General features: G+C 40.7%; 2 protein-coding genes across 2 annotated transcripts in view; both read left to right on the top strand.

Annotated features, from left to right (window-relative positions):
• Positions 1-4,617, top strand: LOC140361145 (vacuolar protein sorting-associated protein 26B-like). The gene is made up of 6 exons (XM_072446781.1): positions 1-349; positions 1,749-1,905; positions 2,004-2,168; positions 2,246-2,421; positions 2,643-2,785; positions 2,859-4,617. Exons 1-6 carry the CDS (start codon positions 127-129, stop codon positions 2,991-2,993), a joined length of 999 nt encoding a protein of 332 aa, XP_072302882.1. The 5' UTR covers positions 1-126; the 3' UTR covers positions 2,994-4,617.
• A 1,349-nt stretch (positions 4,618-5,966) lies between these two features.
• arhgap32b (Rho GTPase activating protein 32b) overlaps positions 5,967-24,299 on the top strand; it is a 69,528-nt gene continuing 51,195 nt past the window's right edge. Inside the window, exon 1 of the mRNA XM_072446780.1 lies at positions 5,967-6,140. The gene's annotated coding sequence lies outside the window, so the exon portion shown is untranslated. The remainder of the gene's footprint in view (positions 6,141-24,299) is intronic.

The raw sequence follows: 24,299 nt of genomic DNA, 5'->3' as shown, positions 1-24,299 counted from the left end.
GCCTGGCTCAGTCTGCTGTGGGAAGCTGTGTGCGCCGCGATCACTGTTTGGGGAAAGATTTGTTCTTACAAACTGTGCATTTCCAAACGGAGAATACTCAAAACCAGCTCTGCCCGAGTCGTCGCGATGAGCTTCTTTGGTTTTGGTCAAAGTGCGGACATTGACATAGTTCTGAACGACGCCGAAACCAGAAAGAAAGCGGAGCACAAGACGGAAGATGGCAGGAAGGACAAATATTTCCTTTTCTACGACGGCGAAACTGTGTCGGGGAAAGTCAACGTCAACCTCAAGTACCCGGGGAAGAGACTGGAGCACAACGGCATCAAGATCGAGTTCGTCGGGCAGATCGGTAAGCTTACACCCGGGGCCTGCGCCTCTCCCGTTTAGCCGCACGCTGTGTGTCTGGCGCCCGCCAAGAGAAACAGCACGCGCCGCCAAAGTCACACGCGCGGCCCGAACCGGAAGCAGTGTTTTCCATGTGTTTGCGCGTTATTACATTCACGGTAACTGCGTGAAAGTCGCGTCTTTAACTTTTGTTTGGGGTGCTAATGGTGAAAGGCTTCGGCGCTAACAAGTGTCAGAGAGAAGTGTCAGGTCCCGTGACAAACAGGGTGCACGCCGGGACATCAGCTGACAGAAGGGCCATTCACACTGTTCCTCACACATGGCCCTGCAGCCTGCACGTCATCTACTCCCCCAAACAACGCTTTACTCTTCTAATTGTGTGGGATTTTATATAACTATGTCTTTTCAGCACAGATGTTTCATTATGGGGACAAATGGTGTTCTCTTCGTGGTAAATACAAGTTAAAAATCAATTAGAGATGTCAAGCATATTCGGTTCATCAACAATCGTGATTATTTAGGTCACTATATTAGAGAATTAAAAAAAAAAAACATTAGTCATGACTATTCTAGAATCAAAATGAGGTTGTTTTGATTAAATCTAAATGGCAAATAAAAGTTAAAAATCAATTAGGGATGTCAAGAATATTTGGTTCATCAATAATCGTGATTATTTAGGTCACTATCTAATAAGAATTAAAAAAAAAAAACGTTAATCATGACTATTCTAGAATCAAAATGAGGTAGTTTTAATTAAATCTAAAGTGAAAATCATTGTCATTCAAGCACACAGTCTCAGTAATAATTGTTATGTTGTGATGTGTTTTTCTCACAATAATCGTTACACTAAAAACAGACCTATGAGTAACCCAAACTTGTATTTCTCCACTGTGAAGAGGAGTGAATGACATTCTAACTCTTCTACTTAACCATTGGAAAGCGCGAAGGCAGTTATTTATTTACAGTGTTTGTTATGAACATATCACAGTTGGCAATGTCAAGATGATTACTGATTACGTTAATCAGTAAATGTGATTATTCAAGTCACAGTATAGTTGGAACAATAAAAAAAAGTAGAAACGTTATTGACATCTCTAACCACAACGCCACATACCAAACCGTATACTTTGTTAAAATTGTTTGCAAATCTAAGAGTAAAAAAAGTGAATGACACAATGACAATCGGCACAATAAAGTAGAACATGTAAAATTTGGTTGAAATATAAAATGTTGAAACCAGCCTCACAGTATGTCAGGTTCTGTGATCCACGTCCTTCACTCCCAATATATAATATATATAGAATATCCAATAATAAAGCTTTTACATCCTGTTGTTGCAGCTGGAAACCCGGCTCTCTGTGGCTCCTAACTCCTTGAATGTGCTTTAATGTGTGTGTTTGTAGAGCTGTACTACGACAGAGGAAACCACCATGAGTTTGTGTCTCTGGTGAAAGACCTGGCCCGTCCCGGAGAGCTCACACAGTCACAATCATTTGACTTTGAGTTCACGCATGTGGAGAAGCCCTACGAATCCTACACGGGACAGAATGTCAAACTACGGTAGCTCCCTCTTTTATGGAGAGAAATTGAGTTTGAAAATCAGTTTGTTTAGAGCTATTGCATCAGCTCATGTTTCTCACACAATACTATCTCCCTAGCTATTTTCTCAGGGCGACAGTGAGCCGAAGACTGAACGACGTCAGCAAAGAACTGGACATTGTCGTGCACACGCTCAGCAGCTATCCTGAACTCAACTCCTCTATCAAGATGGAAGTTGGAATCGAAGACTGCCTACATATAGAGTTTGAGTACAACAAATCAAAGTAGGTCTCATTTCTCACTTCCTCCGAGCTGTATGTTGTATTTGTGAATGCTGATGTATGCGGCGCTTCTCTTGCAGGTATCACTTAAAAGATGTGATAGTAGGGAAGATTTATTTCTTGCTGGTTAGAATTAAGATCAAACACATGGAAATAGACATCATTAAACGGGAAACGACTGGCACTGGGCCAAATGTGTACCACGAGAACGACACCATCGCCAAGTATGAAATTATGGATGGTGCACCGGTCAGGGGTAAGAATTAAAACGCCTTTTAATATCGGGGATGTAAAGGATATCTATCATTGATTAAAGTGGGAAATAAGTTGGATATATATGTTATTCTCACGTAAATGTCCAACAATAATAGTAAATTGCTCTTGCTTGTTGAGTGATGGTTTTCAGACTAAATGAGTGTTATAAATACATAGATGGTTTTTCCCCACTCAAATGTTTTCACGTCCATCTTTCCACAGGAGAGTCCATCCCTATCAGGTTGTTCCTTGCAGGGTATGAGTTGACTCCCACCATGAGGGACATAAACAAGAAGTTCTCTGTGCGCTACTACCTCAACCTGGTCCTTATAGATGAGGAGGAGAGGCGCTACTTCAAACAACAGGTACTTTAAATGCTCAGTTATGGAAGATGTTTGGTGGACGACTTCATCTGGAATGACGTCATTGTTTTTGCAGGAGATAACTCTGTGGAGAAAAGGCGACATTGTCAGGAAGAGTATGTCCCATCAAGCAGCCATCGCCTCTCAGAGATTTGAAGGGTCCTCCAATCCGGTGAAGTCTCCCACACAAGACAGTGAAGAAAACAGCTAAACCACCACTGCATCCATGTGCGAGTATGTTAGCATGTGTGTACGAGTGAATGACTGCCCTACAGATGCTGAATGTGAAGATGTGTGCATGTTGGAAATGCAGCAGTTTGAAACAGGGAACAAAATAGGACTCCTGTGAGTTTGTCAGACTGATCACAGAACAGGCGCAAATTAGAATGACTTTCATATTTCAGACTTTCTTCCACAGGTCATTTACATTGAAACAAACTTTTGTTGAATGCTGTCATAATAGAAATATGTAATAAGGAATTGTTTCTGGTGTATTTTTACTTGCCATTTTGACTCGAGTGTAGCTCAGTGCATTAACTGTATTAGATACAGTTTGCCTATGGGTGAAATGGATCATTAAAATGTGGTAAATCACTGCCATGCCCCCCTGCTAACAAACAGTCTTATTCCACAGCTTTGGCTTTATTAACAAGCAAAAGGACATGGGTAAAGATGGATAAAATATTTTCATACATTCCAAGAACTAGCTTTTAACTGAATCCATTCAAACAGCTGTCGTGCGTTGGATCGTAGGTGATTGAGGATAATGGACTTCTTATCACAGGCTGCTACTGCTGCTAAAACGAAAGTGGCACTTGTGAATGCTGTGGGATTTATGATGGCCTCCAAGCACACTTATTTGCACTATACTCCATTTTAGCCCTTCTCTATTTGTTCTGTGTGTGACTTATGGTAGTAGTGGAAGCCGTGCCACAGTATTACATATACTTTTATGTAACTGAGCCCACACCATTGCTGATGAATGAACTGCTGGCTGCTTGCACTTCCACTGACTGTAGTGGAGGGCAGGTAGCATTGTGCCTAAAAGGTTTTTTGCCAAAATATTCAGTGCTATAAGCAGCAGTTTAGCCTTTACCTTCATCTGAGCTCGGAAGCCTTTTTAAGAAAACCGCTGTTGGAAAAAAAAGAAAAGAATGTACTGTATAATTGAGCACTTGAAATTTGAAGTGGCATCTTCAGTCAACATATAAATGCCACTGTTATTTCTTACTTACTAAATTATAAGTTAGAACACACTATAACTGTCCTACCATTCTGAAGCTTGATTTGTAAACACCCATTGCCTAAGCTTGCAACCTGTTTGTGGATAGGCTTATGCTTTGCTAAAGTAAATCACTGTGTATGACATTAAAGACACATTTTGTATTTTATATATAATTTTGCTAATGTGTCATGTTGACAAGCTGCTGTTTTGGTAACTGCAAGTATAATACACCAGCAGCTCTGTGACAATGTCGTTTACATTCAATTGATCCAGAACAAACAGAGAATTGCATTTAGAAACCTCCCTCCATCATGTCGACAAGTTAATTTGCAAACACATTAACACACGATTGTTTCCTTACTTTGCAACAGTTAATGCACTAATACAAGCCCATTTCTTCATGACGTGACTATGCTGTTCATTTTGTCAATGGTACAAATATAGTAGCTAAACTAATTGACTTTGTATTACAGATCTAACAGAGATTTTATGTGTACAGTAAATGCACAATGTAAATTCAAGCCTTTTGTTTGTGTCCATGTTTATTAGCTCCAAATGTTAAATCATTTTATATTATGTTTTATTTTGAATTAAAAGGGAGTTACAAGTGTATAGCCTACTTTCTTTAGTGGTATCTGCAGAGTAAATATGTTGTCCCTTTAACGTCCACTTGAGGGCGCATATAACCTACATGAAATACACAAGAGAAGGAAGACTGCATAGTTATACTAGCTCCAAGAAATCTTCAAATGCACTTTTCCCCCACACAATAATGTTTGAGTAACATATACACCATTGTCTATACGTGTCTATCCTTGTACTGTACACATCTCTAGCTATATGAAGATGGCACTGACCTCAAAATGTATAAACATGAGCATGGTAATTCCTCCCCATTTGGTGTATGGTGTACCAAGCGTTTTGCATATGCTGTATCTAAACTATAGAGCCAGAATAGTTTTTTCTGCAGGCTATAAAAGAGAACACATGGACTGAAATACAAGTGTGACCTTTATAGCACCAACAGGCCATGAAGCGCAGGAGAGAGCATAAGCGCCCACATCTCAACTGAGCATTAAAGGTCAAAAGGATATGTTATATAGTTGGATTGGTCCTTTTCAGAAAATATTTTTTATTGTGGAAAATATCCCCACTTTGGCCAATAATCCTCACTTTAATTCTACCTATGATCTCTATACTCTTCATGGTCCTGATTGGCAATATTGGTGAAAAGACAAAGCGGATTGTTTATGATGAATTTGTTGTAAGATGTAATATACTCCATATATTATTTCTGTATTTAGACCTCTATATTATGCATCATAAACATATCCATGGGACTAAAGATTGAATCCTTTGAATGGGCAAAAGTGCTCGTATTTCCAACAGGAAACTGAAACCCATGAATGAGCATTATTCATTTAACCCAGTCGTTTCAGCTTCATGTTTATTGCAAGTAAGTGATATTTTGCTAAATCACGAACTAAACAAACAAACAAATAAATAGATGGATAACTTAATAACTATTACTAACCATAATAAATAGTAGTTACTGTTATCCACCGTCTCTTTCTGTTCCGTACTTGTCCCACTTTCCGGACATATTGAGGTTTCCGAGCGGCCGTGAAGGCGTCACAGACAGCGCCGCTCGTGCTCCGCCAGGCTGCACTCCGCGGTGAGCTCGTGCCCCGTCTCACACCGAAGAGCAGCTCCACGCAACTTTACCGCGGGATTACAAACGCGGGACTCCGGGGGGAAAAGGGAACGACTCTTCAACACTTGACTGCGGAAAGTGCGGGACATTTACGTTTCTCCGGCGGGACGGTTTAGTGAGCACTCCCCGGCCGCGCGCGCCTCGTTTTCCCCCGGGGGGAGCTCTCTTTTTGTTGTTTGGGGTTGCGCGACATGTGAACGCGTGTCTGCCGCGGCGGGCGTAGAAAGTGGGCGCAAATACGCGAATTAGTTGGTCATTGACGGGCTGGGGAAAGCGTCCCGGTGTCGGCTGGGATGAGCAGACCGTTTAATCGCGGAGAAGCGCCAGACGGAGACAGCGAAAGCTAGACTTATCCCACCAGCGGCTCCAGTCAGCGGCGGGACACGACCACCACCACCGCCCCGGAGCGAGCCCACGAGGTAAAGTCCGCCAAAGTATCCACGACATAAAGCATCAGTGTATGTCGTAGTTATCTGATGACTCAAATGTGCAGGGAAGAAGCAGCTGCAGGTTTGTGGTCAGATCATGGGTCAGACATAGAAATGTGCCTGTGTGTGAGTAATTGATGGGGATTGGCTTAAAAGGGACTAATGCTCAGTCCTCATTCAGTCATTATAAGGGTTGACATATGGACCAGTCCGTGTCCAGTCCGTGTCCAGTCCGTGTCCAGTCCGTGTCCAGTCCGTGTCCAGTCCGTGTCCAGTCCGTCTCCAGTCTGTCTCCAGTCCGTGCCCAGTCCGTGTCCAGTCTGTCTCCAGTCTGTCTCCAGTCCGTGCCCAGTCCGTGTCCAGTCCGTGTCCAGTCCGTGTCCAGTCCGTGTCCAGTCCGTGTCCAGTCCGTGTCCAGTCCGTGCCCAGTCCGTGCCCAGTCCGTGCCCAGTCCGTGCCCAGTCCGTGCCCAGTCCGTGCCCAGTCCGTGTAAATGCTGTTTCCAAGTGTTAGTTTACAGTTGAAAACAAAGGTGTCTCAAATAGCACTGTAATAACTGCCATGGATCGTGTTTGAATTGCTATTGCTTAACTGTTCACATTTAGAACCTTTACAGGTGGAGATCATGTTTTGTCTCATGTTCATAATGCGAGGCATCTGACTCACAGGCGTTGTCAGTTTGACTTTTTTCACTAAAGCCACATGTGAATAATTGATTGCCTCTTTTGTGCAGATCTATTGTAACATATATGAAACGTAAAAGAGTGAAGGCATGAGATGACACGATGACAGTAAGTGCAGCCAGGAAAGCCACTTGAGAAGTACATTCATTGTCTAAACAGATTTAAAGTCTGTAAGCACATGTTTTGTGTACTTGTATCTAAAACTCTCATCATTTATATTTCAAACATACTTTATTGTACTGTACTTGTCATAGCCTGGCTCGGGTCATGTGGCTTATGTAAGATTACCAGAGAGTAGCCAATGGGACACTGCTCTATGGTAGCATTGGGGTCGACCAAAACCATCCAAAATGTTGAAACATTTAGATTTTTAAATATAAACTTGAATACATCAACATTTTAAAGGGCACCATTAACTTATATACATATATTCTGTTAGATTGAGCCTGAGAAGTTTTTTGGGACGGGGTGGTATGTGAAGGGGTCATATATTTTTAACTAAAATAGCCACAATTTACATGGCCACCGCTCATTTTTATGACATTCAAACAAAAACATCATTAAGTTTGATTAAAGACTATAATTTTTTAGTCCTAAAACCAAAATTGCCCACATCTAATTTCAGACATGGCAAAATATGCAATTTTAATACAAAAATATACAAAAAGTACATTTTATGCTAAGAAGTTCAAATGCAAAGTATGATAAATGATTTAAGAACACTACAAATAAATAACTCTTAAACTTTAAAACCAATATTTTGACCGGTAACTGTTATTAGTTCTGCCTCCATCAAAGTCTGAGGCCTCAAAAGGCAGCGTTTTGCCCTGTGTGGACTCGACAATGTCCTAAAACGTGTAATAATGTAATATGATCAGGGCTGTCATCGTCCCACACGCTGTTATTTGATCCGCAGCTCTAATGGCCGTCTGATGCTTCACTATTGAATTATCATGTGATGTGATATCCGTGCAGGCTGTTACCAGTAATCGGTGTTTAACAAGGCAGTTCAACCAGAAGGGATGAAAAAGCCATGGACATCTCTCAGCAGCGAACTACACCTCCAATGAACCCGTCTTTATTGGACCTGTTTGCCCGTAAACCGTCCTGCGCGTTCTACCGCCCTTTGAGCTACCGTTTTCTCCGGCGAGTTCGTCCCTTCTCAATCTTCTCCCTCGTGAAACATTTCCCGGTCACCATGTCTAATTATCTGAAGCGCACGCCTGGCCCTCCCATGAAAATGCTTCGCGAGGTGGAACAGTTTACAAGTCACGCTTCATTACCTATGTGGACCCGCTGTGGTCACGGATCACTTTGGTTTCAGCCGAGTGAAAAACAAACTGGATTTTGAGCTGCACATGTCACGTTTTTGTGCCTGACCCTGATCTAAGTCACTGAATACAGTCTCTTTTCACCAGTTAATGTCATTGAAAAACATTTGACCACTTCATATTGCCCACCTCTATTTGCAATGAGCGTAACCCACAAGCATATTAAGATCTAATATTGATATTCCGTCCGTGTCATGGTGTATTTCAATATCGCTGCGTATCTTCTGAGATGCTTGGAATTGATTCTTCTGGCAGATTGACTTACAGAAGCGGCTTTTACTGCTATTTATGGTAACGCTGGTGTATCAAATGCCATTGTTATCTGGACTGGAGGGTGTCTTGTCTTTGTACTGTGCCAAATATTTACAAAGCATCATCTACATTTTATTGCAGAAGTTACTTTTAATTTTCTTTAACTAACTTGCTTGTATTAAAACAGCATCATTTGAAACCAAGAGCTTGTGTGTTGCAGTAATTGCTCTTGTAGGTGCCGTGCTCTGAGCTGACAGGTCATTAAAGCTGTGTGATTAATTTTATTGGTCTTGACTTTTCTGCCTCAGTTGAATTTTTGTAGCAGCGAAGGAGGAGACCCTGTGGCTAAATAAATACAAATGCTATTAACTATAAATTACTCATTTAATGACGTGTCACAACTAAACACTGTTATTTGTCTGATACAGAGTACCGTACTTTTCAGACTTTAAGCCCCTACTATTTTCCCACGCTTTGAAACCTGCGGCCCATAAAACGGTGCGGTTAATTTATAGATTTTTACTGGCTAAAGGCCACCAGGGGGCACTCTAGGAAGCGCAAGCATTTGACACACTGTAGAAGAAGAGGTGCGTTTTGAAGCTTAAAATACTGTGACCAAACGTTTTATTACAATCGGACTCATATTCACGGATAAATTACCGTAGTCTAATGAAGAAGTGAATCTAGACGCGGCGAAACACAACGACACACGTGGAGCGGTCTGCGGTTTAGAACCTGCCGCATTGGAATGAAACTTTCTTTGCCAGACCTGAACAAAGCATCACTACCGTGGACCATATTTTTGTGTAAATATCTCATGTTACAACATAACACTCACTCGCCAAGCACAAGCTCAGGAGCAGATTCATTTTCATTCGTTCACTTCATTTATTTATATTGGGAAAACCCAATGAGAAAAGGACTCTTTCATGGGACCCTGTTAAAACACTACACAAAATAAACACAGAATACTAAAACGCAAATAAAACATTCAGTAAAATGAACCAATTTCACAAAAACACACAATACATACAATGACATAAAATTAGTGCTTTTAAATAATTAAAAGGCGTAAAATGATAGACATTTAGTACCGGTAGTCAATAATCGGTTAACCTGTTACTTCAAACCTGTTTTTACTGTTCGAGTCATAATCGGACCACATTGCGTTACAAGAGTAAATGCAAAGCGGCGACAGTGACAGGTCTTTGAACAGTGCACGACACGGCTTAGAAGCTCTCTGTTTTGAATCTCTGTTGTAGTGATTATGAATAAAACACTCTTTAATCAAGAGTCACATTGTAAAGTTGCTAATGTTGGCGGCTTACCTTCGCTTAAAAGATTCAATTTAATGCAAAAGGCCAAAAAAAAAAATCCAGTCCGTTTTCTTTGCTAATTTGAAATCCACGTTAGATAATCCATGTGTGATTAAGATTAGTCCATAAATACTGCAGTGTCAAGCCGGGTTGGTCCCATTTGTTATAGGATTGCATGTGGGCTCCATCTGGTTGTGCAGTGTAATTACAAGTTGAAGACAAAGCAAAAGGAAACACTCTAGTTAACCAGTTAACTTAGTGAGGGTTAATCTGTTAAGCATACACCCCTAGTATCACTACAAAACTACCAAATACTGCCGGGGCTGTTAAGTGCAGGAGCGGCAAGATAGTTTGTTGTCTGTACCTGTGAAAGACCTAGAACAAAAGTGCAAGTTTGAACTTCAATCTGCAGCTGAAACAACACAATACACCCTTTGATGCTACAGATAATCAAACCAGAAGATTCAGGCTTTTGTTTCTGACAAAGGTAGAGTGAGATAAAGCTCATTACCAGATAGCTGAATTCACAATGTTGCTTTTTACTTTGTCATTGCGGTAGCCTTGATGAAAGTTTAGTTTTCATGTGCTCTATTGTGGATAGAAATGCTGGCTTCGTCGAGAGCAACAATTTCCTCACTGTGTTAAGTCTGCTTGTTTGTGCTTTTATGTTTTTATACTACGCCCTCTGCCTAATGCTGCTCATTGCCACAACGCTCATTGTTGGTACACTTGTTTTTAGTCTAGAATGAACACATATAGGGTCCCTGTGGATAGTTGAATTGTTTTAGGATAATTCAGCTAACTTTTGGTGTCATATTATGCAACAGTATTCATTGTTTTGTTTGCTTCTTATGTCCGCGTCACGCTCTCAAAGCGCCCCTTGTTTGTCCCAGCCTTTAGCAGCCACGCACAAAGCCAGACGCGACCTCTGACCCCAGCCCTAGATACTGCCTCGTTGTGTGGGGCCGGGCAGTTATTGTCATGGCTTTCTGCCCATTCATTAATTATGCATAACACACATACGTCCATGGAACTCTTGTTCGTTCCCAGTGACAAAGAGCCTCATGCTCCAAGCTTCTTACACTGCGGCCGAGCTGTGAGGAGAGGATGACACTACATTCCCAAAGGAGATTCCATTCCCCCATAAACGGGCACTGGCATCGACGCAAGTGTTGATTAGCGGGTTGCTAAGATGCTCCTACAATGGCTAACCCTCTGTATATAAAGAGGGCGCTCTGACAAAGATGAGCTCCCATTCATGACAGCACTTGGCAGGAGGTCGTGTCCAAGTACTGTGAAGCATTTAAGTAATGCAAAGCCCAGAAGGTTTGTCTGAGGTACTGTCCTTCAAAAAAAAACCTCAACAAATTGATCTGATCGTGCTGAAAAGGTCCAGGGTTTTCTGTCGGTGTTGGAGTACAGTTCATGGTCACCCATAGCCTCTTGCTGCATATGCACATTTGTTTAGTAAAAAATGAGATTGAATGGAATTGGATGCAACAGATTAAACAATCCTTTTAATTGTCTCAAAATGCTGCATAGAAATACCCCCCACTAGCACACCTCAACTCGCCTTTTAGGCTTTTCCCTCTGGGCTGGCACCTTGGATCCTACCTGATCCCAACCGTGCCAAGCGGGTACTAAAATGTGATGTCAAGACATGACACTTATATTGATTAATGTGTGGTTGTAGATGTAATTTGAGATCTCCTTGTGTTTAAGTAAAATGCTTAAATGATGAACATTATTATTGCAGCATGTTAGCTTCAGAGTTAAACTTAATACAGTCAAACATGTTGTTTGGTGCTTTTTATGTGGTGGGGTCATATCTTATGACGTAGTGACAAGCCTTGACTCTAATTCAGAGGCATTGCAACCACTTAAACCAGGGGTGGGCAAACTACGGCCCGCAGGCCGCCAAGCTTGTTGCTGACAAACTTTTTTTCTTTTTTTTTTGTGTCCTTTTTTGCCCTCAGGCATCTGTCTGCCCGTGTATCCTTAATACCTATGACGTGAAATAAATTAAATAATAGATTCAATAGCCTATATTTGACAGAAAAGTGATATTTTATTTGATATTTAATTGTTTGGATTTTTTTTTTCACACCAATGATGGCGGGCCGGCCCTCCGCCACTTGCCTGGATTCGAATATAAATATTCGCATTTTGAAACTTATTCGGAGTAGAGGGCCACAAACAATCTGAAAATCTTGAATTTGTCGAATGACAAAGTTAATCATTCTAAATTTTGCATTCGACATAGTTTCGATGAGCCTTTTAATAAGAGTTGGAAAATTAATATTAGGTTGGTATAACATCAAAATGCTTTAATTTGTCCCATTTTACAGCAAAATGTACTACTTTTTCTTGTTTGGACCGACTTAACAGGAAGCCAGAGGGCCAACAAAAATTGGTCTGAGGGCCGCATTTGGCCCCCAGGACCTAGTTTGGACATGCCTGACTTAAACACTTACCATACTTCTCGGACTTTAAGCAACCACTTTTTCCCATGCTTTGAACCCTGCGGTCATTATAACGACACGTTGCGTCTAATTTATAGATTTTACTGGCTAATGGCCACCGGGGGACAATCTAGCAGGAAGCGCAGGCGTTTGACACACGTCAAGAAGAAGACGTCAGGAGACGCATTGTGTTTTCTATATTTTAAGCTTCAAAACGCTGTTTTTGTTACAATCAGTCCCATTAAATTAACCTGATGAGGAAGTGAATCCGGACGCGGCAGAATACAAAGACACACGTTTTTCTTACATTTCATGTGCGCTGCTTTTATTCAGGAGTGTTGTATTGCACGAAAAGTACGGTAAATAAAATAGCTAAATGTCACTTGACATTGTGAGTGCAGACCTCAGCCCTGACCTCTTCCCCATTCTGTTGCTGTCTGACTTTTAGGCCGCTCTGAAGCCTGGGGGCATCAGACACCAAAAGCCTACTGAGGCTGATCACAATCTACCCCACAGTGTCTTCTGGGTCACTAGGACCCTCCATTGGACCCTCCATTGGACCCTCCATTGGACCACCCATTCACCCTCGGCCCTTCCCCAGCTGCCATTCAACTAATTAGGTTGATGGGTGTCATGTTGTCTGGGCGCATTATGGTCAAATTCACCTACTGTTTAGTTATAAGATGACTCCCACCTCCTTATTTAGAAAGCAACTACTGTAGGAAAGTAACTCTGTTTGCTAAAGTTTGAGTCTGCTGGAGCATAGTCTGGCTGACAATAATACTTTTTTAATGCAGCTTTTGCTGAATCAAATTTAGTTTTTTGTGGATTTTGAGGGATTTCAGAGGAGCAAAAAAAGCTTGTGTAATAATCTGATCTGAAAGGACTACAGTAGAATAGAATTACGGTACGTTATTAATCCCGAAGCGAATTCAGTATAATACTGCTGTTCTTTGTCTTGTGGGGCAAACTCCCTTCCACACTAGTGATTTACTAATAATCAAAGATCAATGAGTAAAGTGTACCACAAATTTTACCTCATCGACTTTTTGAGATTCATTTTTGTGTCCCACTGTTGTTTGACCTTTGTTGTTCCTAAACAGCTTTGAATGTTACTATCAAACCAGATTTATCTAGCATTATAGGATGAGTAAAATGCAGAGGACAAATGTCATTACGGACTGCTTTCTTGTAAAAATATTCCCTCTGTTATACTTTCAAGCTCGATCAGACACACCACTGCCTGCAGTCCAGCTCATGGGATGTGTTGGCAGTCGGGGCCACCCTTTCTCTCATCTGAGGACAGGCGGCATCAAACCGACCATTAACCATTGATTATTGAAGCGTCTGCCTCAGTAGGAAGTAGTATTTGTGGCCTTTTGAAAGCTTTTCACAATCCAATCACATTTGTGTCACGTTTTTGGGGGCTACATGTGATGATGTATGTTCTTATGGAAAACGTTCATCTTACAAATCCATATGCTTAAGAATCCACGATTGATTGCATGCACACAATGTTTTTAAGATGGTCAAAGTGTCATTTCTTTGCCTCCACTTGTAATCATTTGAAAGCAGTTACGCTTGTCCTGTCTGTCTTGACTGAACTGTGGATTCACCCTGAACTAGAAACCCAAGAGCCTTTTTGATTCATAAAATCCTTTTGTAACCTTTTATGTATTGCATAGAGCTATGAAGCCCTAATACCAAATCCCTGCACTAACTGACTCTACTTTTGCTGAATGGAATAAACTAGGGTAAAAATATTCAACATAGTTAGTTTAATGAACTAAGCTGGTGTCAGTTATGCAAATTGACTTTGATATTACATCCCAATTAATTAATATAATGTATTGTTTGCCACAATCTCCAGCCACGCTTTTTACTCTCGTTCAGCATCATCAGCTGGTCATTTTAATAGCCAGCATCTTCCCTTGTTGCATGCTTACAATCATTGTTGTTGAATGTGTTGGGAGGATTATATTTGCTACAGAAATACAGTTACTGTTACATGTGCGTGGATCTTACCAGATGTCAAGAAACGATGATTCAGAGCAGTTTTATGTCCTTGTCTTCTTTTTTATTTTTTATTTAAGTTAAACATAAACAGAAGTTAAGTTTTGGTTATTGTAAAAAATATGGCCGTGCTTTACATTTAGAGTTTTTTCTTTTTCTTTGTTGATTACAGACCCGTGTGTCATGTCAAACACTGTAAGGAATGACTAAAACACAATCTATGCAAGGCTTATTTAGCATTAAAGGCTGAACCTAATAAAATAAGAGTTGTTCAAGGCTGAATGAGGATTTGCCTTGTGGGAATTGTCCATAAGTGAGACTGACAGATAAACAAGCAGACATAATTCTTCTGTCCATGGCTGTCATTCTGCTAAACAGCTGTAGAAGTGAAAGCGTCCTGCAGCACCTGTCGTGTTTCCATGTCTGAAGTTAAACTTTGACCTCTAACCCTTTTGAAGAGACTTGTCCCACCCTGATTTTAATGAAAATCAGGATCATCTTATATATATGGTATATTTCCCCCCAGTTTCTTATTCACTTATCCCAATAGTGCTATAAATAAAGGTAGCTTACTGTATAAAAAGTTTCAGACCTGGTCTTGGATCGTTGTGGAGTGAACCCTCCTAGATTTTTTTCCTCCTTAGATATCTTTTGCTGAACAAAGTTGTGCTATGTCATTAATAAGGCCAGGGAGGAGACTAATGATGACTCGATATGCAGGGACTGAGCCACCGGCACTATAGGCAGCTCCTGCAAGTCCTGTTGTTGCAAACACCGTCAAAGATAATTGGCAGGCTAGATGTCCCACTCAGACCGAGGATTAGTTTCAACTGAAATTGCAAGTGCTTCCCAGAGATGTGTGTCTTCCTGTCCTTGATAAATGCCTTATTTATTTGTCACAGTGACTCAGCATGGCAGGTTTGAGGCAGGTTTGAGGCAGGTTAGAGGCAGGTTAGAGGCAGGTTAGAGGCAGGTTAGAGGCAGGTTAGAGGCAGGTTAGAGGCAGGTTAGAGGCAGGTTAGAGGCAGGTTAGAGGCAGGTTAGAGGCAGGTTAGAGGCAGGTTAGAGGCAGGTTAGAGGCAGGTTTGAGGCAGGTTAGAGGCAGTTGCTCAGTGGTGCTATGTACGTAGAACTGGGCGGGGTGTATGTGTGCTACACTAAAGGGTCTGCTCAACAGACCCCATAACACAAGTTAAACTACATGGTTCTCATTCATGTCCTTTTTTTCTCAGTCACACAATCCACTAAACATAGCTATTAATACAGTTTGAAACGTTCTTTCCAAAAAAGAAAATATGCAAAATGACTAAAGTAGATCTTCACGCGTCTGCCTCTGCAGAGGCCCTATTATGTGGTCGCTTTATCTACCGGTGCTTGGATTTGAACAGATGCATGATTAGAAGTACAGCAACATTATCATATGATTATTTATGATTTCATTGCAATATGATGCAGATCTATAAGAATGTATTGTGTCGCGGTATTTTGATCATAGCAATATGCATGTAATTTCAGAGGTGGTTTTTGATTATTTTACTAAAATTATTATATACAAAGTATCGCTTTTTACAATCTACGATGTTTTATGATTTACTGTGATAAACAGATTTCATGTGTCAGAGTGGCTATGAAAACGTACTAGCCTGCAACATGTAAAACAATCAGCTCACACTTTATGTCTTGATGTTTTTGTTCAGGTGTCAGTGAGCACAAGTTAAGTTTTTAATAATAATCATAAAAATGAATCCAGAATTCTTTCTTTCCTCTGAAGCCTGTCCTGCTCAATTTTTGATGTGCTTCTTTGGATTCTCTATTTTCTTGTGTGGTAATTATATCCAAACTAATTATCTAAACCAGTTTGATTCTCCAAGTTGGCACTAAGGGCTTCCTCCTCTGTGTTGAGGTCATCCATCTCTTGAATTACTTACAGTCTGTTTATTGCTGTGTTTTGATAGGCTAATCCCCCTATCTTACATTCTTTTATTGTGGATTTTGGGATGCTTCTGTTAATTGCTGCCAAGATTATTTTCTTGGTATTGAGTGTTTTCGTGGGTGGAGGGTTAACTGAGTTATGAAGAACTGTTTAAAGTGGAGTCAGATGATTCACACTGGTAAAATAATGTCTTAGACCATATGACCTTACTTAATCTTTAGCATTTCAGACGTATTGCATGTCAGTCAGAATGCATCCCCAAACAAAAAACTTTGGGGCTGCTGGCAGAAACTGTTCACACTCCGTTTTCTGTTGGCAGCCCCACCGTTCTGCTGCCTGTAAGATTACCATTCATCATTCTAGCCAAAATGTATTCGAGTTTATCCAATCCCCCACTCAATCTCCCGGGACCTAACCACATGGCAGTGCATTAAACAGGCCTTGCTGACTAACCAGGCTTAGCTACTGAACTCACAAGTATGGCACGGCACATGCGACGTACAGGCCTTTCATTTAGTTTAGAATGTGCTTTCACACAGCTGCATAATGTCACTGTGGCACAAAGACGCTATTCTAGGGTTTGCAGGCACGTTTTGTTCACTATTATTGACGCAAACATCTACTATCAAGGGTGGAACTTGGGTCTTGTCACAGGGGGCGGAGCATTCTCAGTCAGCCCTAAATATTTATGTTGTGTTGTTTTTTATTGCAACCGTAATCCATTATATTTTATAATATATTATATTAGCTTATATAGTTCATTTTGATTTCATAATTTTGGATGAATTGATGTTAAATAAGAGCAAGGTTTGATTTAAAAATGCTTAGTGCACAGATAATCTGGTCTGTCCTTATCCTTCTTATTTTTTTTTTATTATGAATGAAGCCTGTTCCCCTAAAGTACAGTGGTGTAGATGAGTCTCACCAGACCAAGCGCAGCTTCACTTTCCCCTGGAACAAGTCGTGCACTACCACACGTGAAGGGCTGACCGTACTGGGACATCGCATAACATGTGACCAGTAGCATATTGTGCACGCACTGAGCAAAAATCTACACTTTTCCAGAGAAAGAACTCGTTTATGGGCACTACACTAATGTGACACTACACACACCAGGTTTGGCTATTTTGCCTATGTGTGCACTTGTATGCGAGAGACCCAGCTTGGGCCAGAACAAATTTACCTTTCTGGGTCACGAGTGGGCCCTGGGGTGGCTGCCCGCATGCCACATATTTTGTTCTGAATGATATAAAAATTTTATTTGAGAGGAAATGTCTTCCGCTTTTGAGAGACACGTGCTACAAATTAGCGGCTGTGGTTGTTTGACATGATTTTTCGGTCTGATTCTAGAGCCTCCTGCATTCAAACAGAAGGTAGTTCACTCTGCAATAGGGTTTTTGAAAGTAACGAAAATCTGAAACTAATCCATAGTAAAACTAGATACTCATTTGAACAGGACAAAATTAGACAATGATGGCTAATCATGAATAAATTTTAATATTGTGGGCTCCGGCATCAGGCAAAAATTCAATCCAACGGAAAGAATCCGCCACGCCCCTTCTGCCGGCACCACCACACTGCATTTCGCGCGGTCTAAGCCCCTCTTTTACTTTGAATGCTACCGAATGGTTAGCGGTTAGAGCTGCAGCTTGTGTAATGTGAGCCTGCCGTTACTTTAGTTCACTCCTCTGGACCGTCTGTGCATCATGACACAGTTGAGTTGATAGTCAGAAGAATCTTTCCAGCTCCACACTCTCCAGATTGGTCCATAATCCCTCTAAATCCACATGTTAAAAAGTGTTTTTGTTTTTTTAGGACCGCATGTTTGAACCAGCAGTAGTTTGACAGGCCACAGAAAGAGATGATTTCAGGTGCCTAACCTTACATGCAGGTTTTCTGCTTTTTGTTGTGGATTAGGTACTTAGAAAATAAGCCATTTTAACAACAAGTTAAAGTCTGAATATCTGCTAAGTGGAGGAGAATATACATCTACGTGTACTATAGGTAAATGTATGACTGCAGTGTTGAATTCAAACTTTGCCCACTCTAGAGGAGGGAATTTAAAGTTAAAATAAAAAAAACACTGGTCATGACAGCGCTAATCCCTGTTGTCCCTCTGAGTTTGCTGAGCTAGGATTTACTACCTCCATGTTTCATGGTTTCAGTGATGGTTTGTTGCATGTACAAATAAACATGAGTAACATTATGACGCACCCGCAGATGAGATCAGCTCTTTTTGCCAAGAAGGGCAATTAACAAGTACCAAAAAATCCCTGAAAGAAAACGTCTTATTCAACATATTTTGACATTATTGATGGTTGGCATTGACAGAGCAGGTGCCGAGTTGAGGACAAAAGTCTTTTCAGTGCAGTGCTTGATTTGATAATTCTCAGCATTCCTTAATCTAAGAAGGACATTTCTTTCCATCCGGCCCAGCACACAGAGGAATTCAAAGGTGCAGAAAATGTTGATGAAACTGCAGCATATGTGGTCGGCCACAAAAAGAGGAATGTTGAGTGTGAGGCTGTGCTAGCTAGCCTTATTTAACAGTGCGACTCACTAAGTAAGAACTCACAAAATGTGTATCAAGGACTAGGCCATCCTGGATGTGTTGTAGATGAAGTGGTAAGACATTCAGCAAACTTGTGTAAATGTTTTAAGTACAAATGATGTGTATTAATAAGTTAAAGCTAATTGCTTCTGTGTTCACTCCTTCTCCCTTTCCTTGGGTGCTTTCTAGCACTCTCAGGCCAACATTATTTATACATGTTATAGGAATTTGTTCTTAAGGTTTTGTCTGGTAAAATTAAAATAGTTTGAGCTTGGAATCAATGTCATGGCACTTAGGTCGGAATAGAGCCCTGCACTATGGCAGAAAATCAGATTTTTAAGTTTAGGTAAAAAAAATGCTGGTTTCTCATTAAGGAAGATGCATGTTTCTTTGCTTTACTTAGACATCAGTAATCTTTCGTATATTTCCCCTTAAAGAGGCCTAACGAGATTCTTTCTCTCATTTAATTATGTAAAATTAGTTTAAACCAGTTCAGATATGTTGTAAAAGCAACTCTTCAGGTCAAAATCAGATTGCTTTATGCTGTCTACATCTTGTCTACTGTCTGCAAACGGAAGTATCCTGGTGGGCTGTTACCATATTTGTTGTTGATGGCATTTGAAAGTTGTAAAGCCTGCTTTTAAACTCATTGCGGTGAATCATTTGGATGCGGGGAATGCATTAACCAAGTGAGGGATACTTTAGGACCGCTGCAAACTGCTTAAATGTTTCTCACTGTAGAAATCGGTCACCAAAACTTTTTTTTACACCAAAAACTTTTGAGTCAAGTTGGCTGAACTAAAAAATACATGCGGCCCAATGTTGGAAGTGAAATGTATTAAACTAAATTCAGAGTAAAGGCTTGGCTGAAACTGTTGCTCTGTTTCTCTGTGAACAGCCAACAAGTGGCTCCTGACGTCAGCTTCTTATTTGCATGTCAATGACTTTGAATGGGACTTGCTTCTAAATGCATGTGTGATCCTACAAAGGATCCTGGGATTAGTTTCCCAGGTCCAGCACATATTTTTTTCTTTAAACTACTTTAAACTAATCTGGCTCTGTAGTATATCAACAGATATTCTACAGCAAATGAGGACAGAAATAAAACAAATGTAGGACCGCTGGAGTGTCATGATGATACAACAATATCACTATTTACTTTTGAAGTAGGTCAGGTAATGTTGACAGCCAGCCTTGCAGTGAAAAGTTGAACTACACTTGGATCAAAAGGAGGCAGTTGCATACATGAAGTTCCTATCTGCACTGCCGTACTCTAAAGATGATGCAAAGGAGTTTTATGCTACAAGAAGACCGACTCTGATTGGCTGTATGAGGAAAAACATGCTATTTGACATTCTTAAAATGTTTGGTATTTGGTTTTGTATCTGTTAAAGGAGTGAGCCCTTTCTCTGGGGATTCCATTATAAACCATGTAAAGGCATTAAGCGAGCTGAGCCCGCTCATGATAACACATCTGTTTGGGTCGAGCGTCTCAGATTACTTTATTTAAAGGTTGAATGGACGATTTTTTTTGGCCCAAATCTAAGTCTTATTTCCTCGTGGCGTGGACGGCCGATTAGTCCTGCCACGTACCAATCATAAAACGCACCTATCGCTCACCTGCAGCCGCATCAGGCTCGTCCCCACGTTTCCGCGCGTCTAAGCGCATTGATCTATCATAATACAGTTCCCTCAGTGTACGGGGCAAAATGAAGACGGAGAAAGACTGTTCGAGCTGACTCAGAGGAGACGGAAATCTGCGGGAGACGAGAGATGTGATGCGATCCGTCGCCCTAATAAACAAACGCACGTGTGTGTTGTATCAGTCCGCACGGGGGAGTGCGCATGCGCACTTCCGCCTGAGTTCGCAAATCGCCGAAAAATCGTCCATTGCGCCTTTAATAAGAGATTTAACCATGAAGTGAGTAATAACCTACATTTATGGGGAAACAAGTGCACATTTAAGAAATGTTATTTTAAATAGCCATTACGCAAAAAGATTGTAAATGTGTTTTATATAAAATGCTCTAGTCGATCACTCCTCGGGCATCAGTTCTGGACGAATGAGGTGTTATGTCAACTATTTTAATATAAAACATGCTGCACGAACTTTGATTTTCCTTTATTGATTTTCCTATGCTTCATTGGGTAAAAGCAATTTATGAAAAAGGCATAACCTATGCTTTGGATTATTAAAACTACTGATGCACTGATATGGAAATGTTTGGCCAATATTGATTGAAAAGTTTGGGCTGATGACTGCTGTTGGGCTGATATTTTTTGGGTTATTTTAAACATCTGTGTATATTAATAAAATGGTATATTGTAGACAAAGAAATATTGCTGTAAATTACAATTCCTTAAAGGCGGAAGTGCGCATGCGCACTCCCCCGTGTGGACCGATACAACACACACGTGCGTTTGTTTATTAGCGCAACGGAGCGCATCGCATCTCTCGTCTCCCGTAGATTTCTGTCCACTTCTTTCTCCGTCTTCATTTTGCCCCGTACACTGAGGGAACTATATTATGATAGATCCATGCGCTTAGGCACGCGGAAACGTGGGGACGAACCGCACACGGCTGCAGGTGAGCGATAGGTGCGTTTTATGATTGATACGTGGCAGGACTAATGATTTATCCACGCCACGAGGAAATATAAAAAAATTGCTGAAAAAAATCGTCCATTCCACCTTTAATGTTAACCAGGGAGGCTGTAAGTAGGCATATCATTATTCAGGTAATCGACAATATACAGTAAGTGTAAGAAAACATGAGTAATTTACAATAATAAGTTTAATTTAAAGTGCTGTTTTATCGTCCTGTTTAGGTCGCATTAGCTTTAGAAGGTTTATTTAATCCAATCACATAATAGACGAATATTTGACGATAAATAAACTAATAAAAGAAAGTTAAGATTTTCACTGTTTGATCTTGGTGTCAATAATTAGTAATATTTGCAAAACCGTTTCTTCCCTCAATAATTGTAATACTAAAATAAAATGTGATATTGTGACATTCCATGCTGTAAGTTTTGTGTAGGAATGTAACAATGTATCTTCTTTCAGTCGTGTCAGAGCTGACGTGTTGTCTTCTCAAGGTCGGCCATTTTATGTTTTTTCTGCTGCATCAGGTATTTGTTGTAAGCGCCAATCCGCCCGCACGCTTGGCTCTTACAAAGTCTTCCAACTAATGGAAAGCTTCATTCCTCTACAATCCAGCAGAGTTAATGAATGTGTTTCTGACAGTGTTCCACTGTCGTGCACGTGGCTCTATGATTACACTAGGAGCAGCAAAAAAAGCCAAAGTTTTCACTTTCACTTTCTGGGCACTACAAACTGCATTGTCGGAAGGTTTGAGTTTCCTAACTGGAGAATCTTATATGGCACATAGCTGAAGATATAGATTTAGTTTGCTACTGTGTAAAAGTGTTTGTGTGAGCGAGTGATGGCTGGTAAATACTGATTTGTATAATGATGCATTTGCCACAGACATTGCTTTACTTTGTGCTAAGGCTCCGTGTTCAGGGCGTCTGCAGCAGCACAGGTCACAACAAGGTGACGCATTAGTGTCTGATTAGTCCAGTGGGAGGCTTTATCATACTCATACTGATGCCTTGGATATTTTTAGAACATTGATCCATAAATCCTGTCAATTTTAAAGACACGAGTCATTATTTTCATTTTCTGCGTAATTTTAATTTCATCCTGAGACGTTGTAAGGGTGATGTAATGCAAATTGAAATTCCAATTTTGGAATAATGGATAGTGCCATTACGATACATATAGACTTTGGGTGGCATCTCAAAACACAAGATTTGTGGATTGAGGGATAAAATATCATCATGTCATGAATGTTTTTTAACTGTAATATTGTGACAGAAATTCTGTGACAAATTCCTTTCATCCTTTCTTCGCAGAATTCATGTTATGTATTTTTGACAAAGTGCACATCAGTAAGCCCTGGAGATGCCAGCCAGCCTCCTCAGATATAGGAGCAGCTGCTTTGACTGTAGCCTCCTCCTACGCTTCTCTAGCCAGCTCCGCTGTCCTACTCTTGGGATTACTGCACACAGCCATTGACTGTTGTCTGAGAGATTTTGCTCTCTTTGTTCCCCCCTACAGGTCATCCTTAATGTCCCACCATCTATTTCAGTCTTCTCATGTTTGGACTTAACATTTAACTTTGCAATCCCAAAGAAGGATCCCTGTAAAATGTACCGTGCATGTGCGAGTAAATTCAATTCTGTCCACTGGACAAAAGTTTTATGGGCTCAATCCACGGGAGGGGACAAACGACAGTAAGCTGCGTCACTCATTGCAGCTTCAGAAGTTGTGCTCGGTTCCAGGGGAGGTCATGATCTCCCACACATTTGATATAAAGGACCCAGCACAGCTATAGATCAGGGGTACCCAAAGTGGGGCCTGCAAGCCAAACCTGGCCCTCCATGGGGTCTAATTTGGCCCGCGAAGAGGTGCTGAGATTTATTCAGAATATCTATTTGAGTACAGTTTGTGCTTTAAATACTGTCAGTAGACCACATCAAGTTTATTCTCCTAAAAACTTAATAAAGGTTAAAAACAAGGTTAATAGATAATCATGATTATTCAGGTCACAATATAATCGTATAATCGTAAAATAAAAAGTATTTTTGTTCAATATATATAGTCCAAAAAATAGACCTAAATGTAAAGACCTTCTTTTATCTGGCTGTTTTTGTCAAATGTATCTTTATTTTGTCTTTCAGAAAGTTAAATTTTATAAAGCCGGTCACAAACTTGATGAACAGTAACATGTTCAACCACAAGAAGTTTTGTCACAGTCTCAATAATCATGAATAATAGTTAAATTGTGATGTTTTTTCACACAATAATGGTAACATTAACATTTGATCTTGTGACGTCCCTACTTGCAAATAAACATTGTAAATTTAACACAAAACTAAGCCCTCGGCATGCTAATGTGTAGTAATTTTGGCCCACTGAGGGAAAACGTTTGAGCACCGCTGCTTAAGATGTATAAAAAAAAATTCTCATCATTTATTTTTTGTCATGCAAGCTGTGAAAGTATGGTCGGTGGCAACTGATATTGGATTGTCTTTGATAATTGTTTACTTGTTTGGCCACACCAGTGGTGTAGAAGATTGTGAGAACTGTACATTTGAACCAGTGTGAGGTAAGAGTTACCCTTTAGCCCGTACGGGGAATAGAGCTGCTGCTGCTGTTGCTGTTTGACTCTTGATTCACAGAAGTGTGAGCCAAAAGCTCCATGTTTCAACATAGAAGTGAAATGCTGCTTTGCAAAACTCCACCAGCATGGCTTATTTGAATTAGAGTACACACATAATTAACAATTTGCCTCTCTCTCCCTCCCCTCCCTCTCCTTCTGCCTTCTCTCTCTCTCTCTTTCTCTCTCTCTCTCTCTTTCTCTCTCTCTTTCTCTCTCTCACTCTCACTCTCACTCTCACTCTCACTCTCACTCTCTCACTTACTTTTGTGTTTTCACTCTCTCCTATCTTTCTCCTCATCATTCTCCTGTTCGGCTCTACATGTGATTTCTTTCATCTCTTTCGCCTTGCTCCCTCCTGATCTACCTCTTCACATCCTCCCCC

The sequence above is a fragment of the Eucyclogobius newberryi genome, unplaced genomic scaffold (assembly GCF_026437365.1).
Source record: "Eucyclogobius newberryi isolate DKJ021-1_F unplaced genomic scaffold, fEucNew1.0.hap1 SCAF_15, whole genome shotgun sequence".
Taxonomy (NCBI): domain Eukaryota; kingdom Metazoa; phylum Chordata; class Actinopteri; order Gobiiformes; family Gobiidae; genus Eucyclogobius; species Eucyclogobius newberryi.
Note: the sequence above shows the minus strand (reverse complement) of the source record. Positions and strands in the feature narration are given on the sequence as shown.

Coding starts and splice junctions, on each gene's coding strand:
- LOC140361145 (XM_072446781.1), top strand. CDS start 127: ATGAGCTTCTTTGGTTTTGGTCAAAGTGCGGACATTGACATAGTTCTG. Junction 2,169..2,245: donor TTTGAGTACAACAAATCAAA/GTAGGTCTCATT, acceptor CTTCTCTTGCAG/GTATCACTTAAAAGATGTGA. Junction 2,786..2,858: donor GGCGCTACTTCAAACAACAG/GTACTTTAAATG, acceptor TTGTTTTTGCAG/GAGATAACTCTGTGGAGAAA.